This window comes from Andrographis paniculata, unplaced genomic scaffold (genome assembly GCF_009805555.1).
Source record: "Andrographis paniculata isolate CXL003 unplaced genomic scaffold, ASM980555v1 Contig15END, whole genome shotgun sequence".
Classification (NCBI taxonomy): Eukaryota; Viridiplantae; Streptophyta; class Magnoliopsida; order Lamiales; family Acanthaceae; genus Andrographis; species Andrographis paniculata.
This window is the reverse complement of record NW_026137435.1, coordinates 2,137,718-2,163,427: the sequence shown is the minus strand read 5'-3', so window position 1 is coordinate 2,163,427 and position 25,710 is coordinate 2,137,718. Positions and strand designations below refer to the sequence as shown.

General features: G+C 31.3%; 1 protein-coding gene across 1 annotated transcript; it reads right to left on the bottom strand.

The window, feature by feature from the left end:
• Positions 1-12,513: 12,513 nt before the first annotated feature.
• LOC127260328 (AT-hook motif nuclear-localized protein 22-like) lies at positions 12,514-17,201 on the bottom strand. The gene is made up of 2 exons (XM_051288043.1): positions 13,546-17,201; positions 12,514-13,439 (listed from the first exon to the last, which is right to left on the bottom strand). The coding sequence occupies exon 1, from the start codon at positions 16,569-16,571 to the stop codon at positions 15,789-15,791; it is 783 nt and encodes a 260-aa protein (XP_051144000.1). The 5' UTR covers positions 16,572-17,201; the 3' UTR covers positions 12,514-13,439; positions 13,546-15,788.
• Positions 17,202-25,710: the final 8,509 nt, after the last annotated feature.

The following is a 25,710-nucleotide window of genomic DNA, read 5'->3' as shown; positions in this document are numbered from 1 at the left end:
CCAATTTTGTTGCGTTTTGTCGGCAAGTAGGTGTGTATATATATATATGAAGAAGATAGGAAAGTGAAATGAATAATTGTGTATGCTGTGTGTTTTTTTTTTTATCTATATGAAGCATTATATTATTATTATTATTAGAGAATTTTAGGATGTATGTGGGTTTTGAGCCAGTGATTTTTAGCTGTGATTGTGATTGCCATTTTGTTTTTTAGACTAAAAGTGATTTAAGGAGGTTTGAGGATAAAGAGCATTGATTAATTAATTCATTGTAGATAGGGATTAATTAATTCATTGTAGATAGGGGTGGCCAAAAAAATTGAACCGAACCGCGGATGCGAACCGAATTTTTGGTTAATCGAGCAAATTCGGTTCGAATACAAATACTGCATATTTGATATTTGTTCGGTTCAGTTTCGGTTTTTGATATAGATATAGATATGACCGAGTATTGTGTAAATAATCAATCAATAGATGAGAAAAAAGGTAGGTAGCATATTTAGGGATATAAGATTACAAGAAGTCAATTCATTAGTTGTAGACATGGAATGGTAAAAACTCAATGCCCCAATCATATCTCCCTTGGAATTGGATTATCATAATAAGCACTTATTATTAAAAAGTGTTGGTAGGCATCAAACAGTATCATTTTAATTCAAGTATCTACTATTCGGAAATCAAATCCAAATATTAAGGACAGTCCTTGTAGTGCCTTTTGGAGATTATTTATTGACAGGAAGTCACAAACAAGAACTTCTAGCCTCAACCTAGAAATGTGCGAAAGGAAATGAACTTGGAGGGAGCTTAGGGTCTGTTTGGTTTAAACGAGGCAGGGGAGGCGAGGGGAAGGAATAAAATATTAGAATTGTAATAGTGCTTTTGGTTTATACGAAAAGGAAGAGAGATGAGGTTAGGAAAAATAATACTCCCTCCGTTCCAAATACTGTGGTAATTTGAGATAATTTGGATATTAAGTTATGTGATTGGAGAGAGAAATAATTATTTATATTTTTATTTAAGTGATATAATGGGATAAAGTAGAGTATATATTAATATATGTATATAAATATTATTAATTATTTCTATATTTGAAAATATTGCAGTGAGTTTGGGAAAACAAACAAAAAAAAAATGTTGCAGGATGTTTGGGACGGAGAGAGTATTTTTGTGTTTTATTAAATAAGGGAGGAAAATGAAAATATAATAATTTTACTATTTTATCTTTATATTGTATAAATAAATAAAAATAAAAGTATTTAATAAAATTTTATTAATAAAACATCAATTTTGATATAAGATAGTTTGTTTTAAAATAAGTATATATATATACATATATCATGTAAATAAAACATAAATAAAATAAAATATTATATATATAATATTGAATAATTTAATAATAAAATAATCATTTTAATATAAATTTTATATATCTAGAATACATTAAAATAGATATGAATTTATTTTATTAATTAAAATCTTACTCTTAAGGGTTTAATTAAATAATTAAATTAAAATTAATTTAATTTATATAAAAATTTGTTTTATAATTTAATTACATTATAAAATTTAAAAATATTATAACTAATTATTAATTATAAAATACGTATAATATAATTTATGTATAATTAAATATAGATAAAGTAATATATAATATAAGGATATAAGCGTAATTTTATAAATTAAAAACCTAAACATCTTTACCTCCCCTTCAAATACCCTCAATTTTGAGGGAAAACAAGATTAAGGGGGTGTATTCAATTGGGATTTTAATGGATTTTTTGGGATTTTAAAAAGTTTATGGATTTAGAAAATCTACAAATCTAGGTTGAGTTTGATGGATTTTAGTAATTGATTTAGATGGATTTCTACGAATTTGATTGAATTCTTTATGGATTTTGTAGGATTATAAAATAATTTTTTTAAATATATATTAATTATATAAATTTATATCAACACCAAATTTTATAAATATAATAAATAATTATTAATAAGATAATATTTAAATATTAATAAATAATATATAAGTATTAATAAATAATATATACGTATTTACTTTTTTATGTAAAAAAGTTATATTAAAATAAATAAATATATAATTTACGATTTTTTTTAAAAAAAATAAATATAAATTAACGTTTCAACAAAAAATATATATTAAATATCTATTTCACAGTTATCGTTATGATAATATAGTGTATTCGATAATTGAAAAGAAAAGACAGCAGTAATACATATTTATTGTGATAATAATATTCTTTAAAATTATATTTATAATATAAAAATATATATTTAAAAAAAACATAATAATTTGCTAATATATTTTAGTTTTAAATTATTATTTTTATTAAAAATTATAATAATAGTAATAAATATTATCGTATTATTGATCACATATACTACAACAACAACAACAACAATAATAATAATAATAATTTTAACAATCCATCAAATTCTGTGATGATCAAGAGAGATTCTTTTTTATATAAAATTTTCACAAAAATTCATTAAAATCCATAGACTTTGATTGTTGATAATCTTAAATTTTAAAAGACTTTTAAAAGTCTATACCTCAGGATTTTTAAAGACTTTTAAAAATCTTGATTGAATACACTCAAAATTTGAAAATCCAACAAAATCCTATAAAATCTATATTGAATACACCCCCTAAGTTTATTTTATATCTCCTTCACTCCCTTCTCTTCCCCCGTTTAAAAAAAAATAACCAAACAAAATAATTGTAATTTTTTTCATTCCCTCTCCTCCCTTTTCGTCCAAATTTCTCAAACGAAACAGACCCTTATTGTAAAAGTTTATTTACTCTCATTCAAGAATTTTCCGTGTTAAAATGTCTAATGTTTCAAATTAATTTGGAAATATTTGATATGATTGAACTATATATATAGTTTCATATGGTTTTTGTTTGTTATTAAAGAAGACATTGAGCCATTAACAAAATTATAAGACTAATTCAAATCAATTATAGTTTTGGATAAACTTATATTTAGTTTTCACTTAATCCCTTTATCATTTTATAGTAATAAGTGACTTTGTATAGAAATAATTATACAATTAAATTTTTTTATTATTTTAGAACAATAATATAGAAATAGTCATATAATTATTTCTTGTTTTTTAATTTTTTTCCAAAACAGTTATTCGGAAATGATGTGTGCGCACAATTGGACAAGCATTCATTTCTATCTGATAATTTTTCTTATTATTTTTTAGACCAAAATGCCATATCGATTTTTTCCACAAATCTCCTTCACAAATCACAACCACACATTAATTTACTTCACTCTATTCTTCATTGTTTTCATTCTCCTCAAGCCTAATCCCCAACCCAAGTTTGCAATCATTTGCGAGCCAAAGATCGTCCATTATCCACGGTCTTTGCTATGATCGGAGCTGTTAACGAGCTCACGCAAGTCAAATTTTAAGTGTTCATTAATGTTCACGAATAAGACTTATGTTCGTTCTTTAAGCTTTCGAGCTCGTTTGTAATGTTCAAACTCGGCTCGTTAAGATTTTTTATTGTTTGAGCTTGTGTTCGTGTTCGACTCGATTAAACTCGTTCGAGCTCGTTTGTCTCATTTTCTCAAATTTATATATAAATTAAAAATAAAATTTAATTTTTTTTTATTTATATATTTGAAATTGATATTTTATTTATTTATAAATTATAATTTTATATGTATATATAATATTTATAATAAATATATTATTTAAACGAACAGAGTTCGGGCTCGTTCGTTAATCAAACGAGTTTGTTTATGTTAACCAACCGGAGGACATATCCCCAGGTATAATAAGTGATCCTTTTCCTGACAAAAAATTGTTCCTTGTGCAGGGTAAGGAGCCATGGTTTGCAGTCGAATTTTTTGGCCACTGTATAGTTTCCCGCTCATGTTGTTTTTTTAGGAAAAGAAGTGTCTGCTCAGCTTGGAAAAGGACTATTTTTGGGATGAATATTATTTGTTCAATATCGGCTCTGATGGGATTATCCGTCGTTGTATAATGGAATCAGAAGTCCTACTGATTTTGAATGGATTTCATGGCTCCCATTATGAGAACATGTCCGTAGCTCGCGCACAGCGGCCAAAGTCTTGCAGTCTAGCTTCTTTTGGTCAACCCTGCAAAAAGATGCTGATGCTTTTGCTTAGGCTTGCACAAAGATCATAGACTTGGCTTTATCTTGAAAAAAGATGAGATGCCTCATACTAGAATCTTGTTTGTAGAATTATTTGATGTACGGGGAATAGACTTTATGGGACCATTTCCGAATTCAAATGGAAAACTCTATATCTTAGTGGTAGTAGATTATGCGAGCAAGTGGGTTGAAGCACAAACGCTCCCAACTAATGATTCTCACTCAGTGATACGTTTCTGAAAATACATTATTTTTCCAAGATTCAGGGTTCCCAGGGCTATCATCAACAATGAAGACACCCATTTTGTAAACAAGGTGCTGCAGTCTTGCCTTCAAAGTTATGGGGTTCGCCAACATCTAACTACTCCCTATCATCCACAAGCAAGCAGTCAAGTGGAAAGTTCTAACAGAGAAATCAAACACATCCTTCAGACCATAGTCAACAAGAGTCGTAAGAATTTGGCTAAAAAATTAGATGATGCACTGTGGGTCTACACAGCCTTCAAGACGCCAATTGGGATGCCAAGAAAGTATGACATCAAACTCATGTTGGTCATATCAAACTCACGCTTCATGGATAATTTAAAATCCTCAATCATGTGAGGACTACTCTCTGCAAAAATAAGATCGTCAACGTATATACACAACACCAACTAATCTCCAACAAGAGTGGCTTTGACATAAAAAGCATGTTCACTTGAACATCTTTGATATCCAATTCCGGAGAAGAATGAATCAAACTGCATATTCCACCCTCATAGGGCTTGTTTGAGTCCATACAAGGCCTTCTTTAATTTATACACTTTGTGCTCACTTTCATATGATTAAAATTCGGGAGGCTGCTTCACATAAATCTTATATTGAAGTGGGCCGTGCAAAAATGCAGATTTTACATCCATTTGATGTATATTCCAACAATTTTGTGCAGCTAAGGCTATCAACAACCTTATCATTTCCATTAAAGCTACGAGCACAAATACTTCTTGAAAGTCGAATGCGAGCATTTGTTCATAGCCTTTCGCCACAAGTCTCACTTTATACCTTTCTACTTTTTCATTTGCCTTCAACTTCCTTTTAAAAAGCCATTTGACATCAATGGGTTTGCAACCATATGGGACATCCACAAGTTTCCAAGTATGATTTTTTTCGATGGAATTCAATTTCTCCTCCATAGCTTTCACCTATTTAGTATCTTCCATTGCATCGCCAACCGAGGCAAGTTCGCAATCTGCATACATAACCATATGCACATTTTCTCCATCATTAGAAGTTACATCATAGTCACGTAGTGTGACTGGAAGTTGTTGCTGACGTCTTGGCCTTTCATCGGAAGCATTGGCTTGTGTTGGCCTTTCATTAGAAGTATTGACTTGCGTAGCTTCTTCAGTCATACTATGAATTCCACCTTGAGTAGCACATTCAAATAATTAACAGGCCGGATTTGAGTGACTTGAGGCGAACTCCAACTCTATGTTTCATCCTTCACAAAAATGACAGTTCTACTAATGATGACTTTATTTTTTGTTGGGTTAAAAACTTTGTATCGACCATGCGCATAACCCACAAAGATATGACATTTTCTCCACAATCATCAAGCTTTGTTCGAGTGGCTGCCAGAATGTGTACATAGACCACAGAACCAAAATACTATAAAATGTTGAACTTTAGGTTTGATTCCGTACCATGCTTCCAACAACTTTGGTTGGAGACCAATTCAACAAATACACCGAACAAGCGACAACTTCTCCTCAAAAAGAATTTTGCAACCCTTTTCCTTTCAACATGCTTCTTGACATATCCAATATGGTTCTATTCTTCCGCTCCACAACTCCATTATGCTGAGGAGTGTAAGGTGGAATTATCTGATGCTCGATTCCATGATCCTTTAGGAAACTCTTGAACTTGGAAAAAATATATTTACCGTCACCATCCGTTCGCAACATTTTTATAGAAAAACCACTTTGTTTTTCTACATGAGCTTTAAATTTCATAAAGCTTGTGAACAGTGCAGATTTCTTAGGTAGCCAATAAACCCAAACCTTTCGAGAAAAATCGTCAATAAATGTCAAGAAATACCTGTTGTTGCCATGAAATTCAATATTCATCAAGCCACAAACATCAGAGTGAACAAAATCCAGTATGTGATTCGCCCGCCAATTATTTTCAGCTTTGAATGGTCGCTTACTTTGTTTTCCTGAAATGCATGCTTCACACATTTGATTGGGGTAATCGATCTTTGGCAAGCCTTTCACCATATTTATTTGAGCAACCATTTTAAAGCTTTGAAAATTCAAGTGACCAAAGCGAAGATGTCATAACCAAGAATATCTTTCACCATTACATTAAGACATGTATACATATCGCCAGGAATATCAACATGAAACATACGATTCTTTGTCAAAGTAGTCTTCAAAATAAGTGTACCTTTTCTATCGAGAATCGACAAATTACGCCCTTTAGAATGCATTTCATATCATTTCTCCAACAATTGGCCCATGCTTAAGAGATTACTTTTATAGTAGGCACATAGAAGACCTCCGAAACTGTGATCTACATTCCTTAGCTTAATAAGGATGCATCATTTCCCCATAACTAGCAATGTGTTATCATTGGCAAACTTAACTTCGGATCGGACTAATTCGTCAAGTTCAACAAAAAGCTCGCACCTACTCCACATGTGATTTGTACATCCGGTATCTAGAAACCATATATAAGAGTTTGGCACTTCATTAATCGAAATAACCATCAAAAGAGCATGGCCACGATCACCTTGATCATCTTCTTGTGCATAATGCGCCTTCTGGTCAATTCTTTTGTATCTACATTCATTTGAATAATGACCAAATTTATGAAAATTATAAAACTCAATATTTGACTTGTCAAACTTTCCTTTGTTTCGACCACGCCCTCAACCACGATCTCTGTAATTTTGACCTCTTTGATGGCTTGGATTGGAATGATCAAAATTATTCCACGTTGCCCCAACTTTTTTGTGTTGATATTGTATACTATGGAAACCACCACGGCCACGTCCTCTTCCACGTGAATTGCCACGACTTGTAACTTCATCGCTTTGTTTGGTATTAAGCGGCACCGAACTTTGGAAGGCTTGCTCAATTGGCTTTTCTATTTTTTATTCATTCATACGTTGCTCATGGGCATCTAGTGTGTCTGATACTTCATCAACAGTCATTGTGGATAAATCGTGAGCCTCTTCAATGACTACAACAATATGCTCGAACTTTGCCTTTAAAGTTCGCAATATTTTCTCCACCTTGGCTTGTTCACTAAACTCATCTCCACATGTCATTATTTGATTTGTTAAAGTCAAAAGACAACTTACATAATCTTTCACCAACTCAGATGGTCCCATATCAAGAAGCTCATATTGTCGTCTCAATATTTGAAACCACACTTTCGTAACCTTCACATCACCTCTATATGTCGCAATCAATGTATCTCACACTTGCTTTGATGTGGTAACTCCAACGATTTTCTCTAACACTTCATCGGTAACACCTTGATGAATAAGATAAAGGACTTTTGTTTTTTACTTTTTTTCTCATTGTTTCTATTGGTTGTCTGCTGTGCAGCAATTGCACCCTCCGGTAATGCTGGAACACCCTCTTCAACAATAGTCAGTAATTCATGAAAATCGAAAAGCAGTCTCATTTGGACGGTCCATCGATTAAAATTTTTTTCATCGAAAACAGGCACAGATAATGGGATCGAGCCATTCATGGCTTTGGCTCTGATATCAAAAATAAATATTAAAAAAATATAGAGTAATTGAGGATGAAAAGTAAATTTTATTTCTCGATGCTTTCTTTCTTCAAAACTATTACAATATATATAAATATATATATAATGGATAAATACAAATATCACTAATTTATTATCCAATTTTCACTTAGTCATATATTATTATATAATTCATTATTCAATATTCACTAAATCAAAATATATATCAAATTTTAATATATAACCACCAAATTAATATAAAAGTATTATTCATGAAAATCATTATTTAGTTCTAACAATAAGAACATTTGTTATTTGTATATATTATGGGTGCTCGTGCTAAATTTTCTAAATCGACACCGTAACCATTCTATATATATATATTGTATGTGATGCAAGAATCAACAAAATAAACATTATTGTGCAAGCTAGTCAACATTATTACGATTTCGATACCGTGCTGACTTTTTCATAAATATATATTGACAGTTCAAGTAAAATTAATTTTTAGTGTTGCACAATAGTCAACATTATTACGACTTCGATACCGTGCTGACTTTTTCAAAAATGCATATTGACTGTTCAAATAAAATTAATTTTTAGTGTAGATAACACTTTAGTTCATGAAATAGGAGTTATGTGCTATATTTTTATTTTTTAAATTAGCACTTTAGAAAACTATATTTTGTATTTTCTAAAGTATATATTGTGCTATACAAATATATTCGGTGCTCCATATGTATATTATATTATATATATATATATTGATAACAGGGGAGTCTGCAGCAGCTATTTGAAAGTGCACAGTGGGTAAATTCTCGGCCGAACCTAATACCAAGCAAACTAGACCCGACAGACAAGTCACACTAGGCAAACCCTGTGTGGCAAGTAACCTGAAGTGTCGGGGGTTTGAACCCATAACCTTACGGTCACAATTCTATATTGTGTTGTTAGTTCTTCAAACAATATTAATTCAAAAGTTCATAAAGTACCGATTAAAAATTCAAAAAATATGAATTAAGAGTTTCAAAAACACATATTTAAAATATAATATTTTTTTCGTCCCACGTGTAATGTCACACTTTTCATTCCATCCCACATCTTATTTCACTTTTTTTATTTTTTTTGAAAAGTATTACACAATTTAAACATATTTAAAATTTTTAAATTTCAAAATTTTAAATTTTTAACTATACTAATTAGTTATACATTTGAAATACGGTAAAGAAATACAATTCCAAATATTTCCAAAACAAAAAGCAGGGAGCTATGCCCAATTCTTTTTACTGATACATATTAATTATTTACTAAATATATCTCTACTAAATTACGGTGTCTACAATACCCCTAGCATTAATAATAATACTTTATTATTTAGTGAAAATATATAAGAGGTTTTTGATATTTTTGCCCTTTTAGATAAAAGTTAAGGATATTTTAGTATAAGTGTATCACTATCAGAAATATTGAATTCAGCTTCGAAAAATTTGGTTCGAATTTTAAAGTAGATCCGAGACTAATTTTTTAAAGCCTCGGAATGGTACCCGAAGATTAAAGTTCGTTGTCATTTTGGTGGTCTCGAAAATTCCGAAGCTAATCTGAAGTTGCAAGCACCCCATATATTGATTAAATTATTTTTTGTTGACCTCGGAATTTCCGAAGCAATTATTAATTTTCTTTTTAAAAAAAATAAATGTCCAATTTTTTCCGGCAACCCGTTGCTGCCGCCGTCCTGCGGCGCTGGAGAAGAAATAGAAGCTGTCTCAGAAGAAGATGAGTAAAAGGGTGGAGGATGTCTAATCTCTTGCCGGAGACCAGTTGTTGCCGCCGCCCTGCGGTCGCCGGAGAAGAAGATGAGGAAGAAGGAAAGGAGCTGCCGCCGCCGTTTCCACCGCGGCCGCTGCCGGAGAAGAAGAAAGAATTGCCACTGCTTCCGGATAAAGAGGAGTTGCCGCGACCGCCTCCACCGCTGCCGCTGTTGGAGAAGAAAAAAGAGCTGCCACCACCCCTGAAACCGTAACGACGGCGACTGGCGATCACCGGCGTAAGAAGCTAAGGACGGAAACAAATGCTACCTACGGCTGTGGACGAAAATAAAAGGAAAAAAGCAAAATTCACCGGATATTCCAGCTGACGGCGGCGGCGGTGGCGGCGGAGAAAAGTAGAAGAGAAAAAAAAGAAAAACTCACTTGAGATTCCAGGTGGCGACGGCGGCCTTTGTCTTCGGGAGAAATACGATGCGATAGGGGAAAAAACAAAAAAAGAAGAAGAAAGACAGGGAAAAAGATGAAGAGAAAGAAGAAAGTAGAAGAGAGTGGGGAAGATTTGTAGTTAGGGCCTTTGGCATGAATCAATGGCCATACGGGGTGTGGGATCCTTGGGATCCATGGGGCAACATCCTCCCGGAATCCGGCACGGGATCCTCAGTCGAATATGTACCCGGTTTATTCAGTCGAGCCTCTAAAAACGCGACGTGTATCCGGTGTTTATTATTATTATTATTTATTTTAAATCAAAATTTTATTTAACACAAATTGCAATTTAACTCCTCGTCGTATTTTAAATCTTTTCTTCCCTCCTAAACCCAAATCCCCCTCCTCCACTTGAGTGCGACGTTCTGCCCGCTGACGCCACCGCCAACGCGTCCGCCCGCCCAGCCCCTCCCGCTGCCGGCGCCACCGCCTGATCCTGCCACTTCCGCCCCGCACCTCCGGCTATTCGGAGACCCACCACTTTATTGGGGGATTTATGTTTATTTCTTTTTTGAGGCTTTCAGTGGAAGTAAATTTTGAATTTTTATTGATGTATTTTTATAATAATGTTAGTTGTAAATTTTGGGAGTATGAAAAAGAATAGTAGTAGAAAAATATGAGTGTTACCTCTCGATTTTTGGAAGTTTGATTGAATGCAGTCATTTTTCCTACCAATTTTTTTTTTTTTTTTATGTATGTTTATGTTGATGTGGAATTAAGTTTTTTTAACAAATAAATGTGTGAAAAACTTTAGGATCTTAAAGCTTTCATTGTTTTGTATATATTTCAAGAAGTATGCAAAATTATATACAAGTGGATTTATGTTTGTTTCTTTTGGCGATGTTATGCACGGAGCCGAACGAAGAAGGTAACAAATCAATATGGAGGATTTTCTGTAATAAAAGTGAACACAATGGGACCAACGAAACAACACAAACCTTCAAATGTTGCCTCTTTTCTTGTCCAGGACTAGTCCTCTATCATGTATGTCCAATCAAATGACCACTCCAGCTACCAAGATTTGCAGAAATTTGAATTCAACTTAACATTTCCAGAGTGATGAAATCAATAGTGACAGAGGACCCTTCTTTGAACATACATATCTTTGTTTCAGTTACTCTAACATACAACTAAAACGATCTTAAGAAGATGATTTCCTGGTGGGAAAGATAGACCGAACGAATTTCTAACAATCAAACTTCTAAAAATTAGAATAACTCAACTCTTCATATTTTTCTTCTACTAATCTTTTTCATTCTCAAAATTTGCAACCAATACATTAACAAAAATTCAAATTTCAATTTTTAATATCACTTTTCGCACTTCCACTGAAAGCCTCAAAAGAAAAAACATAAAACCCCCAAGAAAGGGATAGGTCTCCGAATAGGCGGTGGCGTCGGGAGTGGAGGGGCTGGGACGGGCGGTGTCGGTCTGCGGTGGCGTCAGAGGCTCGAGGGGTTGGGTCAGTGGTGGCGTCGGCAGTGGAGCGGCTGTGCGGGCAGACGCATCGTCGGTGGCGTTAGCGGCGGAAACAACTGGGCAGAACGTTGGTCGAAATGGGGAGGGCCATTTGGGTTCACTAAAGGAAAAGATTGAAAACAAGAAGGGGACTAAATTGCAATTTCTATTATAATATTAAAATTTTAATTTAAAACAAAAAATAAAAATAAATATTGCCTACTTGACACGCGTCACTTCCTTAGAGATTCGACCGAATAGACTGAATATATTTTGGACCGATGATCCCATGCCCCGGAATCCAACGAGCGTAATACTTGGAACGAGCCTAAACATGTTAAATACCGTTTGATTGAATAGTTGGGAAAAATAGTAATATATATAACAAAGGTTTGAAAATTTTAAAACTATTTAATTAATTAAATATAAATAATATATATAATAAATTGTCTTGAAAAAATTCGAGACAATTTTCTTAATAAAAAAACAATATACATAATAAAGTCTTGGAAATTATAAGACCAATCAATGGACTTGAAAATATTTGAATTTTTTTTTTTTAAATATATATATAATAAAGCTTTAAAAATTCCGAGTTCATTTATAATGGACTCGAAAAATTCCGAACCTTATAGCAATAGTCATGAAATAGCCTTGGATATTTCATATCTTTTAAATTAAATAATATTATATAAAAAAAGAGTTTAGAATTTTTTGAAATAATTAAAAAAAATTATTTAATATTATCTATATTATTTTTAAAAGCCTCGGAACCTCCTATTTCCAAAATTTTGATGATATATAATTAATTTTATTAATAGATACTTTGGAGTAAAATGACGAAAATAATAAAAATAATGAGATGGAGAAACGGTGTTATGTAAAAAAATCAACATGAAAATAATAACATCTAACCATCACTCATATATATATATATATATGATGTAATAATGATGAAGCAGAAAACCTAGCCGCTTGGATTCAAATGGAGGATCCCACTCCCACTGCGCACTTTCTCTTCCATACAACTCTCTCTCTCTATAGATATATGTATATATATCGATGAACAAAAGCAAAAAAGACATAGATAGATACATACAAACATATGTACACATATATATTGTTGGGAACACGTAAGGGAAAAGAAAGAAAAATAAAATAACAAGACACAAGAGAGAATTTAACGTGGTTCGATCTCACAATAGACCTACATCCATGATTTCACAATGGGATAATCTATTAAAATATTTATTACAATTTTTGCACGGATAAAATTGCAAAACCCTCCTCACAATAATTCACCAATCTTAATTTCACCATCTCTAGTTACTAAATCAAAAGACTTGTTGTCATATTTTAAAATAGGACTCAAATGGGTCAATATATATGAGTCAATGCCCCTGCCTTTTTATCTACTTCCGATGTGGGACATGGGAAGTTACACAACAAATCCTCCTTCTTCCCATAATCTCACATATTTCGACCATGTAAGGGAAACGAACTCTCTTCTCGATTGTTTGATTCTTCATATCATTGTTGTTCTCCACATTTGCTCGCAAGGCGTATTTATCTAGATAATAGATGTTGTTTTGGTTTTTCCTCCCTTGTATAATCAAGCTGTCACCTTGTACACTTTGTATAGATTTTTAGTGTCAACATATCTATGCACATGTGAAGCCAACTCGCCCAATGAAATAACATTAGCTCCAACAGTAGACACATACCTCAAATTAAAAATTGTTTTAATATTACCATTATGGAGCTTCAAACGAACTCTTCTAATGCCTTCAATTCGCTGCTTCATCTTATTCCCCATATTGATATAGCAAAAATCTCCCTTTCTGTGCAAAGTATCAAATAAAGCTTGATCTTTACATATATAGATATCTTAATCCATCACCCAATTAGAATTCTCAACAGTATTTGTATTTAAAAAAAGTAAATCACCTTCATAATTGACCACGTTCGCGGAGTTCTCAACTTTCGACTTACCCTTCAAATTTCTCAGACTTCTCAAGATTCTTTAAAAAGTCGACAGTGATTTTAAATGTGACCAAACTCTCCACAATAATGACACTTAATAGAGCTGTAATCTTTCGGCCGAGATTCCGATCTTCCACCACGGTCACTCTTCATTTTCCTCCATCTTTCAGAACTCCCCACAGCTAGTAGTTGACTCTCTTTTGAAGCATCTTCATTTCCCATTATCTTGTCATTCTTCTTCAAAACCATTATCGTCTCATTCAATTTCAATGTAGTTATTTCAACTAACATTGATTGCACCAACGGCTTGTAGGATTTGGGCAATGAAGCTAACAAGAGCAATATGCTTGCTCTTCCTCTTTAATTTTCTCTCTTGCATTCAACAGTCGACATACTAACTCATTAAACTTGTTAGTATGGTCAATTCTATTGACTCATTACTCCATCTTCAAAGAGTATAGATCCATCTTCATAGTCAGACGGTTAGTCAACGTCTTCGTGGAAAATTTACTCTCCAAAATATTCCACAACCTCTTCGGCAATATTTTCGTCAACACGGTAACCTTTATCTGCGAGGTGCGTGCCAATCGAATCGTGCTAACAGCCTTTTCCCGAATTGTACTCCAATTACCTTCTTTCATACCTTCAGGCTTTGCATCTTCCAAGGTAACATCAAGACCTTGCTGCACCAAATAGTCTTGAATTCTGCTTTGCCACATAGTAAAATTACTCTTTCCATCAAAGAGCGGAACCCGCAGCGGAACTGCAACCTGACTGCTGGCGTGCAGAGAAAAAAACAAAATAACAAGACACCAGAATTTAACGTAGTTTGGTTTCGCAACAGACTTACATCCACGATCCCAAAACGGGATATTTCACTAAAATATTTATTACAATTTTTGCACGGATAAAATTGCAAAACCCTCTTCACAACAACTCATTAATTTCAATTTCACTATCTCTAGTTACTCAAAAAAAAAAAATTTGTTGTCATATTTTAAAATAGGACCCAAATAGGTCAATATATAGGAGCCAATATCTCTACCTTTTTATCGACTTCCGACGTGGGACATGTAAAGATAGACAATATACATATATATATATATATATATATGCAGAAATTTAGAGGAAGAAGAAGAGGCGGCAAGGTACTGTTGGATTAGACGTGAAAAAATAACTGAATTCAATTATCAATTTATATGAAGGGACTCACTCGCTCGCTAGTCTCCACTGCCTGTTGCCAGTACAGTGCTGGTTCATTGAATCCAATTCCATTTCATTTGTATCAATCAACCCCCTCTCATATGTACGTACAGACACACATATGATATCATATGCAGTGGGACAAAAAGCAAAGAAGCTGCTGGAAGGTGCCACAAGTAGGGGAGGACTACTTTCTTCATAGATAACTAACACTGATGATATATATCATACATACAACTCAACTCAACTCAACTCAACTCAGCTCAATCATATATACATATAATATAAATATATATATTTATATATATAACCCATTTCTGGGAGTTATTTATTTATTTCATGTCAGAAAGAAATATTGGTGTGCACGTATGATGAACATGAACCAAGCAAAAAAGAAACCCCTTGTAATTAATTTCGTCACAACCTAATTAACCTGCGCAGCATATATATATATATATATATATTATTGAATCCATCTACTACTACTACTACTACTCTATCTTCCATCTACATCTACATCTACAATATATATATATATATAATAATAATTAATGATAGAGGAGACGAGGAGAAGAGACGAAAGGATGGTTCAGCTTCAGTACTTGATTTCTCATCGATCATCCAATCCCAAATGCTAACAAACTTATTATAAAGATATATTCTCTAACTATAAACTACTCAATTTAATTAATTAATTAATTAAAACCACTCCCAATCATATATAAAAGTTATCACCATAACCTCACTCTGTGTGTGTCATCAGTAAATTCTACTAGCTTAGTATATATATCTAATAATAATATTATTATTATTATTATTATACATAAAGTTTTCCAAAGAAGCATCCCCGTTCTTAGTAATAATATTATACTAATAATAATAATAAAAATAAAAATAAAAATCGCTCATCATCATCATCATCATCATCATCATCAGAAATTTAAATCACCTGAAAAAGCTTTCTCCCATCCTCAGTCAATTCAATTCTGATTTCTTATTAAGAATCAAAATTGATGAGGACGACCACTGCCCCAATTCTGAATTTCAGCCTGCAATGAATTCATCATATTTTCCGGCGGCATCTCCTCAAAATTTGGATCACTAATTACCTGCTGCGCTCCGCCGCCGCCGGAATCTTCCTCCTCCAGCGGCAGGCGCTCGTAAACCGCATTGCCGAACGACGCCGCCATTATCACCACCGGTCCGGACGCCAGAAGCGGTCCGACCACCGTCCCGCCCATCACCTGCCCTTGCCCGCCGGATAAGTATATGGTAAGAGCCGACGCCGACGGCGGAGCCGGCGGCGGAAGAAACGACCCCGACAGCGACATGATTTCGAATCTGCCGTGTAGGGTCACGACGGCGCCGGGCGCCGACGGCTGCCGGATTGTGACGTTCGAAACGGCCCCGTTCGCGCTCAGCACGCAGACCCCTCTCTGCCGCCGCGCCGCGAACGCCGATACGCCGTCGTGGATGTCGCCGCCGTCGGCGACTTCCATCACGTGAGATCTGAGCGCGTTCGCGCTGTCCCTCGTGATTATTATCGGCGGCTTCGGCTTGTTCTTCGACCCGGCGGGGCGCCCCCTCGGCCGCCGCGTGATGGACCCACCCTCCTCCGCCGCCTCCGGAATCCCGGCGCCGCCCCGATCTTGCTTCGGATTCGTGTTTCCGCTTTGCTCGTCTTCGTACTGGCGATGCACCGCCGCGAATTGGTGGTGGAGCTGAAGATCTCTGGCGGCGGCGTGGAACGGCGGCGGTAATGGACGGCCCTGAGCTAGCTGATCCATATATATATATATATGTATATATGTATCTAATTAACTCCTCCGATCGATTTCCGAATCAAATAATGCAACCAAATCGAAGAGATTCAACTCCAAATCCCCAATCAATTCAGGATTTTCCTTCTTCTCCGTGATTGATTTCTTCAAATTAGGTTAAACTTGAAAATTCAATTAAGAAAATCACAGAAGAGGAAGAAGACGAAGAACTAAACTTAACCACAAAGCAAACAACACAAACAGGAGGAGGAGACATCTCTGAGCAAGAATAGATGAGCAGAAGCAGTAGACCTAATCATCCGATCCCTAAACCTTCGATCCAACAAATCAGCGAAGCTCTCGTCGTCGTCGTCGGCGTGATGCATCTGAGGGAGGAGGAAGACAAGAAATGATCTGCAAAAAGTGAGAGGTGATTTTATGACTGGGGGCTGTTCGGGAAGCTAAGTATGAAGTGGGTTAGGGTTAGGTGAGTAGACACAGAGAGAGAGAGAGATAAAGAAAGAGGAAGAAGAAGAAAAAGATGGGTTTTCGACAGCATGCGTCGCGGCCGTATGGGTGGTGTCGTGGGATCCACGCGCCCCTTCTGACTTTGACTCCTCTCTCCATTACAGATCAAACCCCAACCACTGTAATATTATGTCTCTTCTTTCTTCTTCTTCTTCCGTGTAATATTAAAAATTCTCACTTTTGGACAAATTTATCTCTTCAAAATCGATAACGCTTTGTTTAACTCACACTTTTAAAAGCTGTGGAGTTTAGAAATTTATAAAAATAATACAAAAATGGATTCAATATGGTTTCTATGATCCAATTCAATATACAATTTTTATTTACTATTCCTCAGGCTCTCAAAATATTTATTTTATATTTATAGTAAAGATCATTCATATATATATAAATATTAAAATATTTTAAATTTTTATAAAATGATTTATTTTGAAGATAAATAGTAAAATTATTTTATATAATTTACTAGCTAATAAAATATTATTATTTATTTATTTATTTATTTTAAAAAAAATAGTAAATATCTACGTTGACTTGAAACAGAGAATATCATGGCTCTGTTAACCTAGAGTTTTGGATAGATTGATTTTTTGTGTATGATATGGAGAAGTTTGTTAAAAATATAAAATACTTCTTCTATTTTGGTGCAAGATTGTCATTTACTTTTTGCACGTAATTTTTTTAATATTAGTAATATAATGAGTTGTAGTGAAAGTGACGAAAATATCCCTATTAGTATTGTGTAATATAAAATTAATGACATTTGTGTAATATAATGTAAGTTGGAAGAGTATTTATTATGTTAAGTAGGTAATACAATTATTAAATTAGAAAATTATAATCTTATTTTAAAACAGACGAAAATGAAAAATGACAACCTTTCAATGGGACGAAGGAAGTACATTACTTTAAATTAAATGTTTTATTTTTTGTAATAAGTATTTAATTTTTCTAAAAAAATTTATGTGTGTGTGATAGAGAGAGTTGTGTAATTTATATTATTTTTTGTGAATTGCAATTAAAAAATTGCTGGTAGAACAGACCCAATATTTTATGAGAAATAATACGAATTTGGTATAATATTTTCTTAAAGTTAATATTAATAAATAATAATTCCAAAAAATTATAAAAATCCAATGTATGAATTTCAGGTATGTTTGGCTGTAAAATAATTTTAAAGAATATTTTTTACATGAGGTATATAAAATTATATAGTTAATATAAAAATAATGAATATATATAATTTATTAATATTTAAAAAAAAAAAAAAAAAAACACTAGAAGAACACACCCGGACAATTTCTCACTTATTCATATAGGGTTTGATTTCTTGCTCATCTTATATTTTGTCCTAATTAAAAATATTAATTTTCAACCTACTACCCTGTACTGTTTTATCTTAATATCAAACAATAATTAAATTGAAAAATTAAAGTGAAAGACGACTTTTTTATCTTTTTCCAAATAGCTTGTTAGGGTTTGTTTACTCTCGTTTAACAGATTTTATTTAGATAGAGGTTTTTTAAAGTTTTCAAAATTTTAAAAATTTGAAAAAAGTAAAATATTAATATTTAATTTAATGTTCTGTGAGAAAAAAAAAATGTATTTGATGTAATATTTTTTAAAAAATGAATAGTACCATATGAATGCGTAAAAAAAATGTTAATTTGTCACACGGACACATCAAATCAATAAAGATTAAAAAAAAATGATAATAATAATTTGAACAATATGATGAATCAGTTCATTGGGTGTCTGAGTTTAGGGTTTGGATTTTGAGTTGGAATTTGAATAGTAAATACGTTGAATTTGAATAATTGTATGACGTGATATAAATAGATGTTGATGTGATATTCTGAATTTAAAATTGATTTTTAAGTATAATATAAAAATAAAAAATATATATTTAATTTGATATTTTTTTAAAAAACAAAAGATAGAATAATATATTTAAAATTCAATCCCAAACAAACACACCCTAAACACACCCTAATTATTTGTAACTGAAGAGAACAGATAGACAATGAGGGTCGAGTATGTGTGCGTATATATATATATATATGTTTGGCCATTGGTACATACAAAACGACAACAGAGCAGACATGCAATTATTGAAGACATATATATCTGTGCCTGTGGATATAAATATATGATTATATTTATATTTTGTATGTATAGTTAGGTTTGACCAGTAAGAAATGGCGATTGCATTTTGTGATCAATATGTTACTATTTCTTACTCAGGCTAGGGTAAATTACTTTTTTTTTTTAAAGTATCGTATATAATCTTTTGGAAAAAAATCAATTTTGGTCTCAATATAATTAAAATTAATCAATTTTGGTCACAATATAAAAAATTCATCAATTTTGGTCCCAATATAAAAAACTCATCAATTTTGGTCTCAATATAAACAATTTCAATCAATTTTGGTTTCATTATAAACAATTTTTATCAATTTTAGTCCCACCGTTAAAAAATTAACGGAAATTGCTGATGTGGACATGATGGAGGTGACGTCGCAGTTGACTTGAAAAGTACACGGCCATATACAATTATACACGGCCATGTATATTTCAGTGTATAATTATACATGACTATGTTGTTACACGGTCATGTACAATTATACACGGCCATGTTGTTACAGGGCCATGTATATTTCAATGTATAATTATACACGGCCATGTTGTTACACGGTCATGTACAATTATACACGGCCGTGTATCTTTCTGTTTCGGTCTAAAATTTTAATTTTTGTTATATTTTTAATTTTTTTTTTAATTTAGAATAGTTGATATAGTTAAAATAGAAAATAATAATAATAATAATCATAATATAATTAAAATATATCAATTTTAGTTCAAATATAAGTATTTATCGTGTATGTTCTTTTGAAAGATTTTGTCTAAAATTCTATTATTTTGCAAAAAAAAATTCTCTTACAAACATCCAATTAATGTATTGAAATTTTTGCTAAATAGTATAATTTTAGACAAAATCTTCCAAAAGAACATACTCGATAAATACTTATATTTGAACTAAAATTGATATATTTTAATTATATTATGATTATTATTATTATTATTTTCTATTTTAACTATATCAACTATTCTAAATTAAAAAAAATTAAAAATATAACAAAATATTAAAATTTTAGACCGAAACAGAAAGATACACGGCCGTGTAGAATTATACATGGTCGTGTAACAACATGATCATGTATAATTATACACTGAAATATACATGGTCATGTAACAACATGACCGTGTATAATTGTACATGGCCGTGTAACAACATGGTCATGTATAATTATACACTGAAATATACATGGCCCTGTAACAACATGGCCGTGTATAATTGTACATGGCCGTGTAACAACATGGTCATGTATGATTATACACTGAAATATACATGGCCATGTAACAACATGGCCGTGTATAATTGTACATGGCCATGTAACAACATGGCCGTGTATAATTGTACATGGCCGTGTATTTTCCAAGTCAACTGCCACGTCACCTCCGTTATATCCACGTCAGCAATTTCCGTTATTTTTTAACGATGAGACCAAAATTGATAAAAATTATTTATAATGGGACCAAAATTGATTGATATTGTTTATATTGGGACCAAAATTGATGAGTTTTTTATATTTGGACCAAAATAGATAAATTTTGGTTATATAGGGACCAAAATTGATGAATTTTTTATATTGTGATCAAAATTGATTTTTTCCCTAATCTTTTTATTATTTTAAAATTTTTTAATATATTTTATTTAAAAATAGTTTGGTAAGAAATTTTTTGTTAAAATAGTTATTTAGGGTAAATTACTAACGTGGCATTGATGTGACTGATATGTCATCGCCGTATAAATACCACATTGGAGAATGTGAATGAAAATTCTCCTAAGTTATTTTGGCATATGAACTAATGGTGTCTTAATTTCTGCAACAAAGATTTTTCAAAAGACAAAAGACATATTTGAGGAAATATCAAAATATGGAAATTCACTCCTTCCATTACGGTGCAAAGGAAAATTAGTGTGAAATCTTTTATTCCAGGAATGTGAGTGATTTACTCAACCAGATATGGTTGAAAATTGGTAATGTGTGATTTGGAGATCATACTTTAGAGAGAAGAATATTGAGTGAAGCTCTCATCCCTCTATCCATATCGATTCCCTTTAGTTTTGAATGAGTTTTTGACAGAAAAATTCGCCAGAGAGGTCGAAGGTATTCGGAATTAATGGAGTTCCAACCGAAGGGAATGATCAAGCTCTGGAATTCTCTGCTGTATGGTCGTTGTTAGTACGAGGTTGTAGCAACGAGAACCTTATGACGTATTTTCCTGGGTTAGCCATTACTAGCATTAGAGTTAAATGAGTTGTGGTTGTTTGTGTCCTTAATCAGCACTGGTTAGTGAAATTCCTCCTGAATTGGTATCCCCGGATGTAGATTGGTTGATAATCGAACCGGGTCAACAAACACCTTGTCTTATTGTTGTTTTATGTTCTGCATTGTTTTTCATTGTTGAAACGTAGTTATAACTGTGAACCGCTCACGCTTCGGGAGTTGACCCTTTAAAGTGTTCGAATATGTTTTGTTCGATAAATCACTTCCTCAACAGAGAATCATTTCAACGGAAAAAATTTTACTTGTAAAACTATTTTCAAATATAGTTCATTTAAAGTTCTAAAATTATAAAAATAGGTCAGATATAAGATTAAAAAAAAATTATCAAAATGTTCTGTAAAATAATAAAGGAAAAAATCCACGTATCGCCGACGTGATGAGGACATGTTAGCTGCGTCAGTGCCACATTAGGAACGGAGGGCTATCGGACACTAAAAAACTATTTTAGCGAAAAAAAAAAAGCTTTTACTTACGAGACTATTTTCAAATAAGGTTCATTTAAAGTTCTAAAATAATAAAAGTATTAGAAGAAAAAAAAAAAGTTTACCCCCAAACTATTATTTTTAATCTCACTTAAAAATATATATATTGTGATAAAAATAATCATATATTAATATAATTTTTTAAAGATAAATTATAAATATATTATTATATATATTCCTACATAAAGTATTAAGGACAAAAATATGCAAAGTATTATACACAATTTTACTAATTAATAAAATATTGTTATTTTTTAACATATTATTAAATTTTTAAAAAATACATTCGTGTGAGATGAAAAGAGTATTAATTATGATTTTGTTTGTTTAGTATTTTAATATAAAATATTATCTTATCTAAACCATAAAAATTTGTATTGATATATAATATAAAAATAATATTTTATGTTTAATATTAGCTTTAAGAGAATATAACATATATACATATGTATTACTTTCGTCCAATTCTAAGGGTCTCATTTACTTTTTGTGTACCGATCTTTGAATATTAATTATTATATTAAAACATAGTACAAATTAAGAAAAAACTGCAAAAATACTTCAATTAGTGTCTTATAATATTAATAGGAGGACATTTGTACAAAAGGTATTATATATTGGCAATTGTATCAAAAAAATTTTGATTTGACAAACAAATCCTATATACTCTTCGTCCCAAATGAAAATGGTCATTTGGAATTTTACAGTAGATTAAGAAATAATAGTATTTTATTAGTATGTGAAAGTGTGTACAATTTTGACATTTTTTCCCTTTGACTGCATAAAATAATTATATGTGTAAGGTATATTTATAATTTAAGTAAAATGTAAAAGTATTATGGTATTAGTGTATGATTACTTTTTTAAAATAAGAAATTGATACTTTGAAGTTGACAGACAAAAAAGGTAAAAATAGTAATTTGAATTGGAATGAAAGAAGTATATTTTAGACTCCATTAATCATCCCTATTTTGATTTTTATCGTTTTTTATATAAAATGAAAAAAGTAACAAAAAATATATATTCATATTAAAATTTGGCAAAATAGCAAAAAATCTTCCTGTAGTTTTACGAATTCGTTGAAAACCCCTTGTTGTTCTAAAATTACAAAAAATCTATTTGTGGTTTCCAAAATGTTGCACACTCTCCCCCTCTCTAAATTTGACTAACCGACATTAAATTTTTATCAAATTTGACAGTTATACCCTTATTTAAATATTTTTTAATTTATTTTTCTCTCTTCTCTTCTCTAATTTCGTCCTCTTTTCTTTTTTTCTTCTCCATAACTTTTTTTCTTCCATCTTCTTCTTCCCCAAATTCTTCACACGCTCTTTCTTTTATTCTTTTTTCTCAATTTTTTTCCCTAATTATTTTTCACATCGTAACAGTTCCGTTTCTTTCTCTTTTTTTCCCTAATTTTTTTTCCTTCTTCTTCATCTCCAATTCTTTTTTAAAGAATGAAGAATTAGAGAATAAGAAAAGAAAGAAGACGACGGACAGAAGCGGCTAGAGCAGGGAAGAATGAAGAAAAAATAGAGAGAAGAAAGAAGAAAGAAGAGAGGAGGAAGAAGGGGCTAGACAATACTTCTTTTTTTTTTTTTTTCAATTTTCTTTTTTATTTCTCTTTCTCTTTTTTCCTAATTTTCTTTATTCTTTATATTTCCTCCCCAATTCTTCTTTCTTCCCCAATTCTTCCTTACGCCGCTGCAACCAACAACACTAGGTACTTTCTCTTCTTAGATTGATTTTCTTAGATTTTTTGGTTTGGTAAAACAGAAGAAATCGATAACTTACGCATTCTTGTCTCCATCTCTATGTCCGATCGATTAATTGTATTATAAATTTGAGATCGATTTCAAATTTCGTTGTGTGTAACGGATTTAAAATGAAAAAAAAATAAAATTGAATTGGCATTAAATTCTAAAAGTATGCAGAAGAAGAAGGAATAAGAAGTTAGGGTATTTTATTAATTTTATATATAAATATATCGGTTTATGGACAAAAAATCGTATTTCAGACCCGTGATATACAACCGTCGTTAAATCCTAATGGATGGGGGATTTTTTCAACATTTTGGAAACCACAAGTAAATTTTTTTGGAGTTTTTAGAACCACGAGGCGTTTTCAGAAAATTCTGGAAACCACAAAAGTTTTTTCCTATTTTGCCTTAAAATTTTATGTTCGAAAGTTTGAAATGTACTTAACTATTACGAGGAATTATGAGTTTATTTCTTTTAACTTCAAACCCCATGTTTATATTATTTGGATTTTGTGTTTTCAAATATATATATTTTTCACAAGATATTTCATCATATATTATTTTAATACAAAATTCAAACCAAATTTTTTTCAAACCAATTAAACAACACACTCTATTGAGTTTGTTTACTTTGTTTTCAAATGACTGTTTTTTATGTTATATATAAAAAATTATGTTGGTAATGTAAAATATATATATATATATAATTTTTATTCTCATATGTATTAGTATTCTTTTCAAGTAAATTTAAATATATTAGTATTTTATAGATACTTACGTGTAAAGTCTTTTTCACTTTTAATATTAATAGTATTGAAAAAAATAATGTCTCACTCTTAATATTAATAGTATTGAAAAAATAATGACAAAAGGTAGAGATATTTTGATATTTAGTTAAGAGATACTTTTACTAAAAAATATAAAACAAATATATTTGATTTAGACATATGAAAATTGAAAATTAGATACATATGACTCGGACGGATGGAATATTTTATATTGAATTATTAACTATTTATGATTATATAAAATATATTATATATTGTGTTAATATGTGTATATTATATTTTTTAAATAATATTTATGAAAAATCGTTACACTTAAAAACTCTAAGTGAACAAACCTATTTTGATATTACTTATCTGATAAATTATAGTAGTATTGTATGTCTCCATGTTCTATTAAAAATGTAAATAATAGCCCTTGTTTCATTTTTTTTGCATGAAATTTTATTGTGTTAGCATAAAGTTGGTATAAAATACTAATTTTTATTCGAAAATAGCAATAGTTAAAAATTAGAAACCTACTATGCAAATAACTTTTTAAGATGAACATATATTCAGTTTGTTCACATAACGATTCTGAATGGAATTATTTTCCATAAAGATTACTCATTCCATCTTGAAACAATAAGGATATTTGGGATGAACACGAGAATTAAGAAATAATAGTTGGTGTAAAAGTGTTTTAAAAAGATCAAAATGCTCCTACTTTATGTAAAAAGTTATGATAGTTTTGTAAAAAAGTAGAGAGGTAATTATATGAAACTATTATTTTGGAATGGAGGAAATATTAGAAAAATACAAATATACACACATTAATATAATATATATATTATTCACTCATAAAAAATCAATCATTCAATACAAAATATCATTTTATATATTACCAATACAGTTTTCATACCACATACAAAAAATCAATTCATTTGAACAAGCTAATTGTAATTTGTTACACAGTGAACCTCAAAATTGGAGAAACAATATTTCAATATCAATTATTTTACTTTATCTATTTAAAATAACCTGCTAGATTAAAACTTTCACAATTTTTATTTTTATACTACATCCGTCTCACATACCGTGTCTGCTACACTGTAGATACGGTATTTTAGAAATAGTGTAATTAGTAGATAATTAAGAATGTATTACTGAAAATAATTATTATATAATATAAATAATTATAAATTAAAATTAAGATAACAA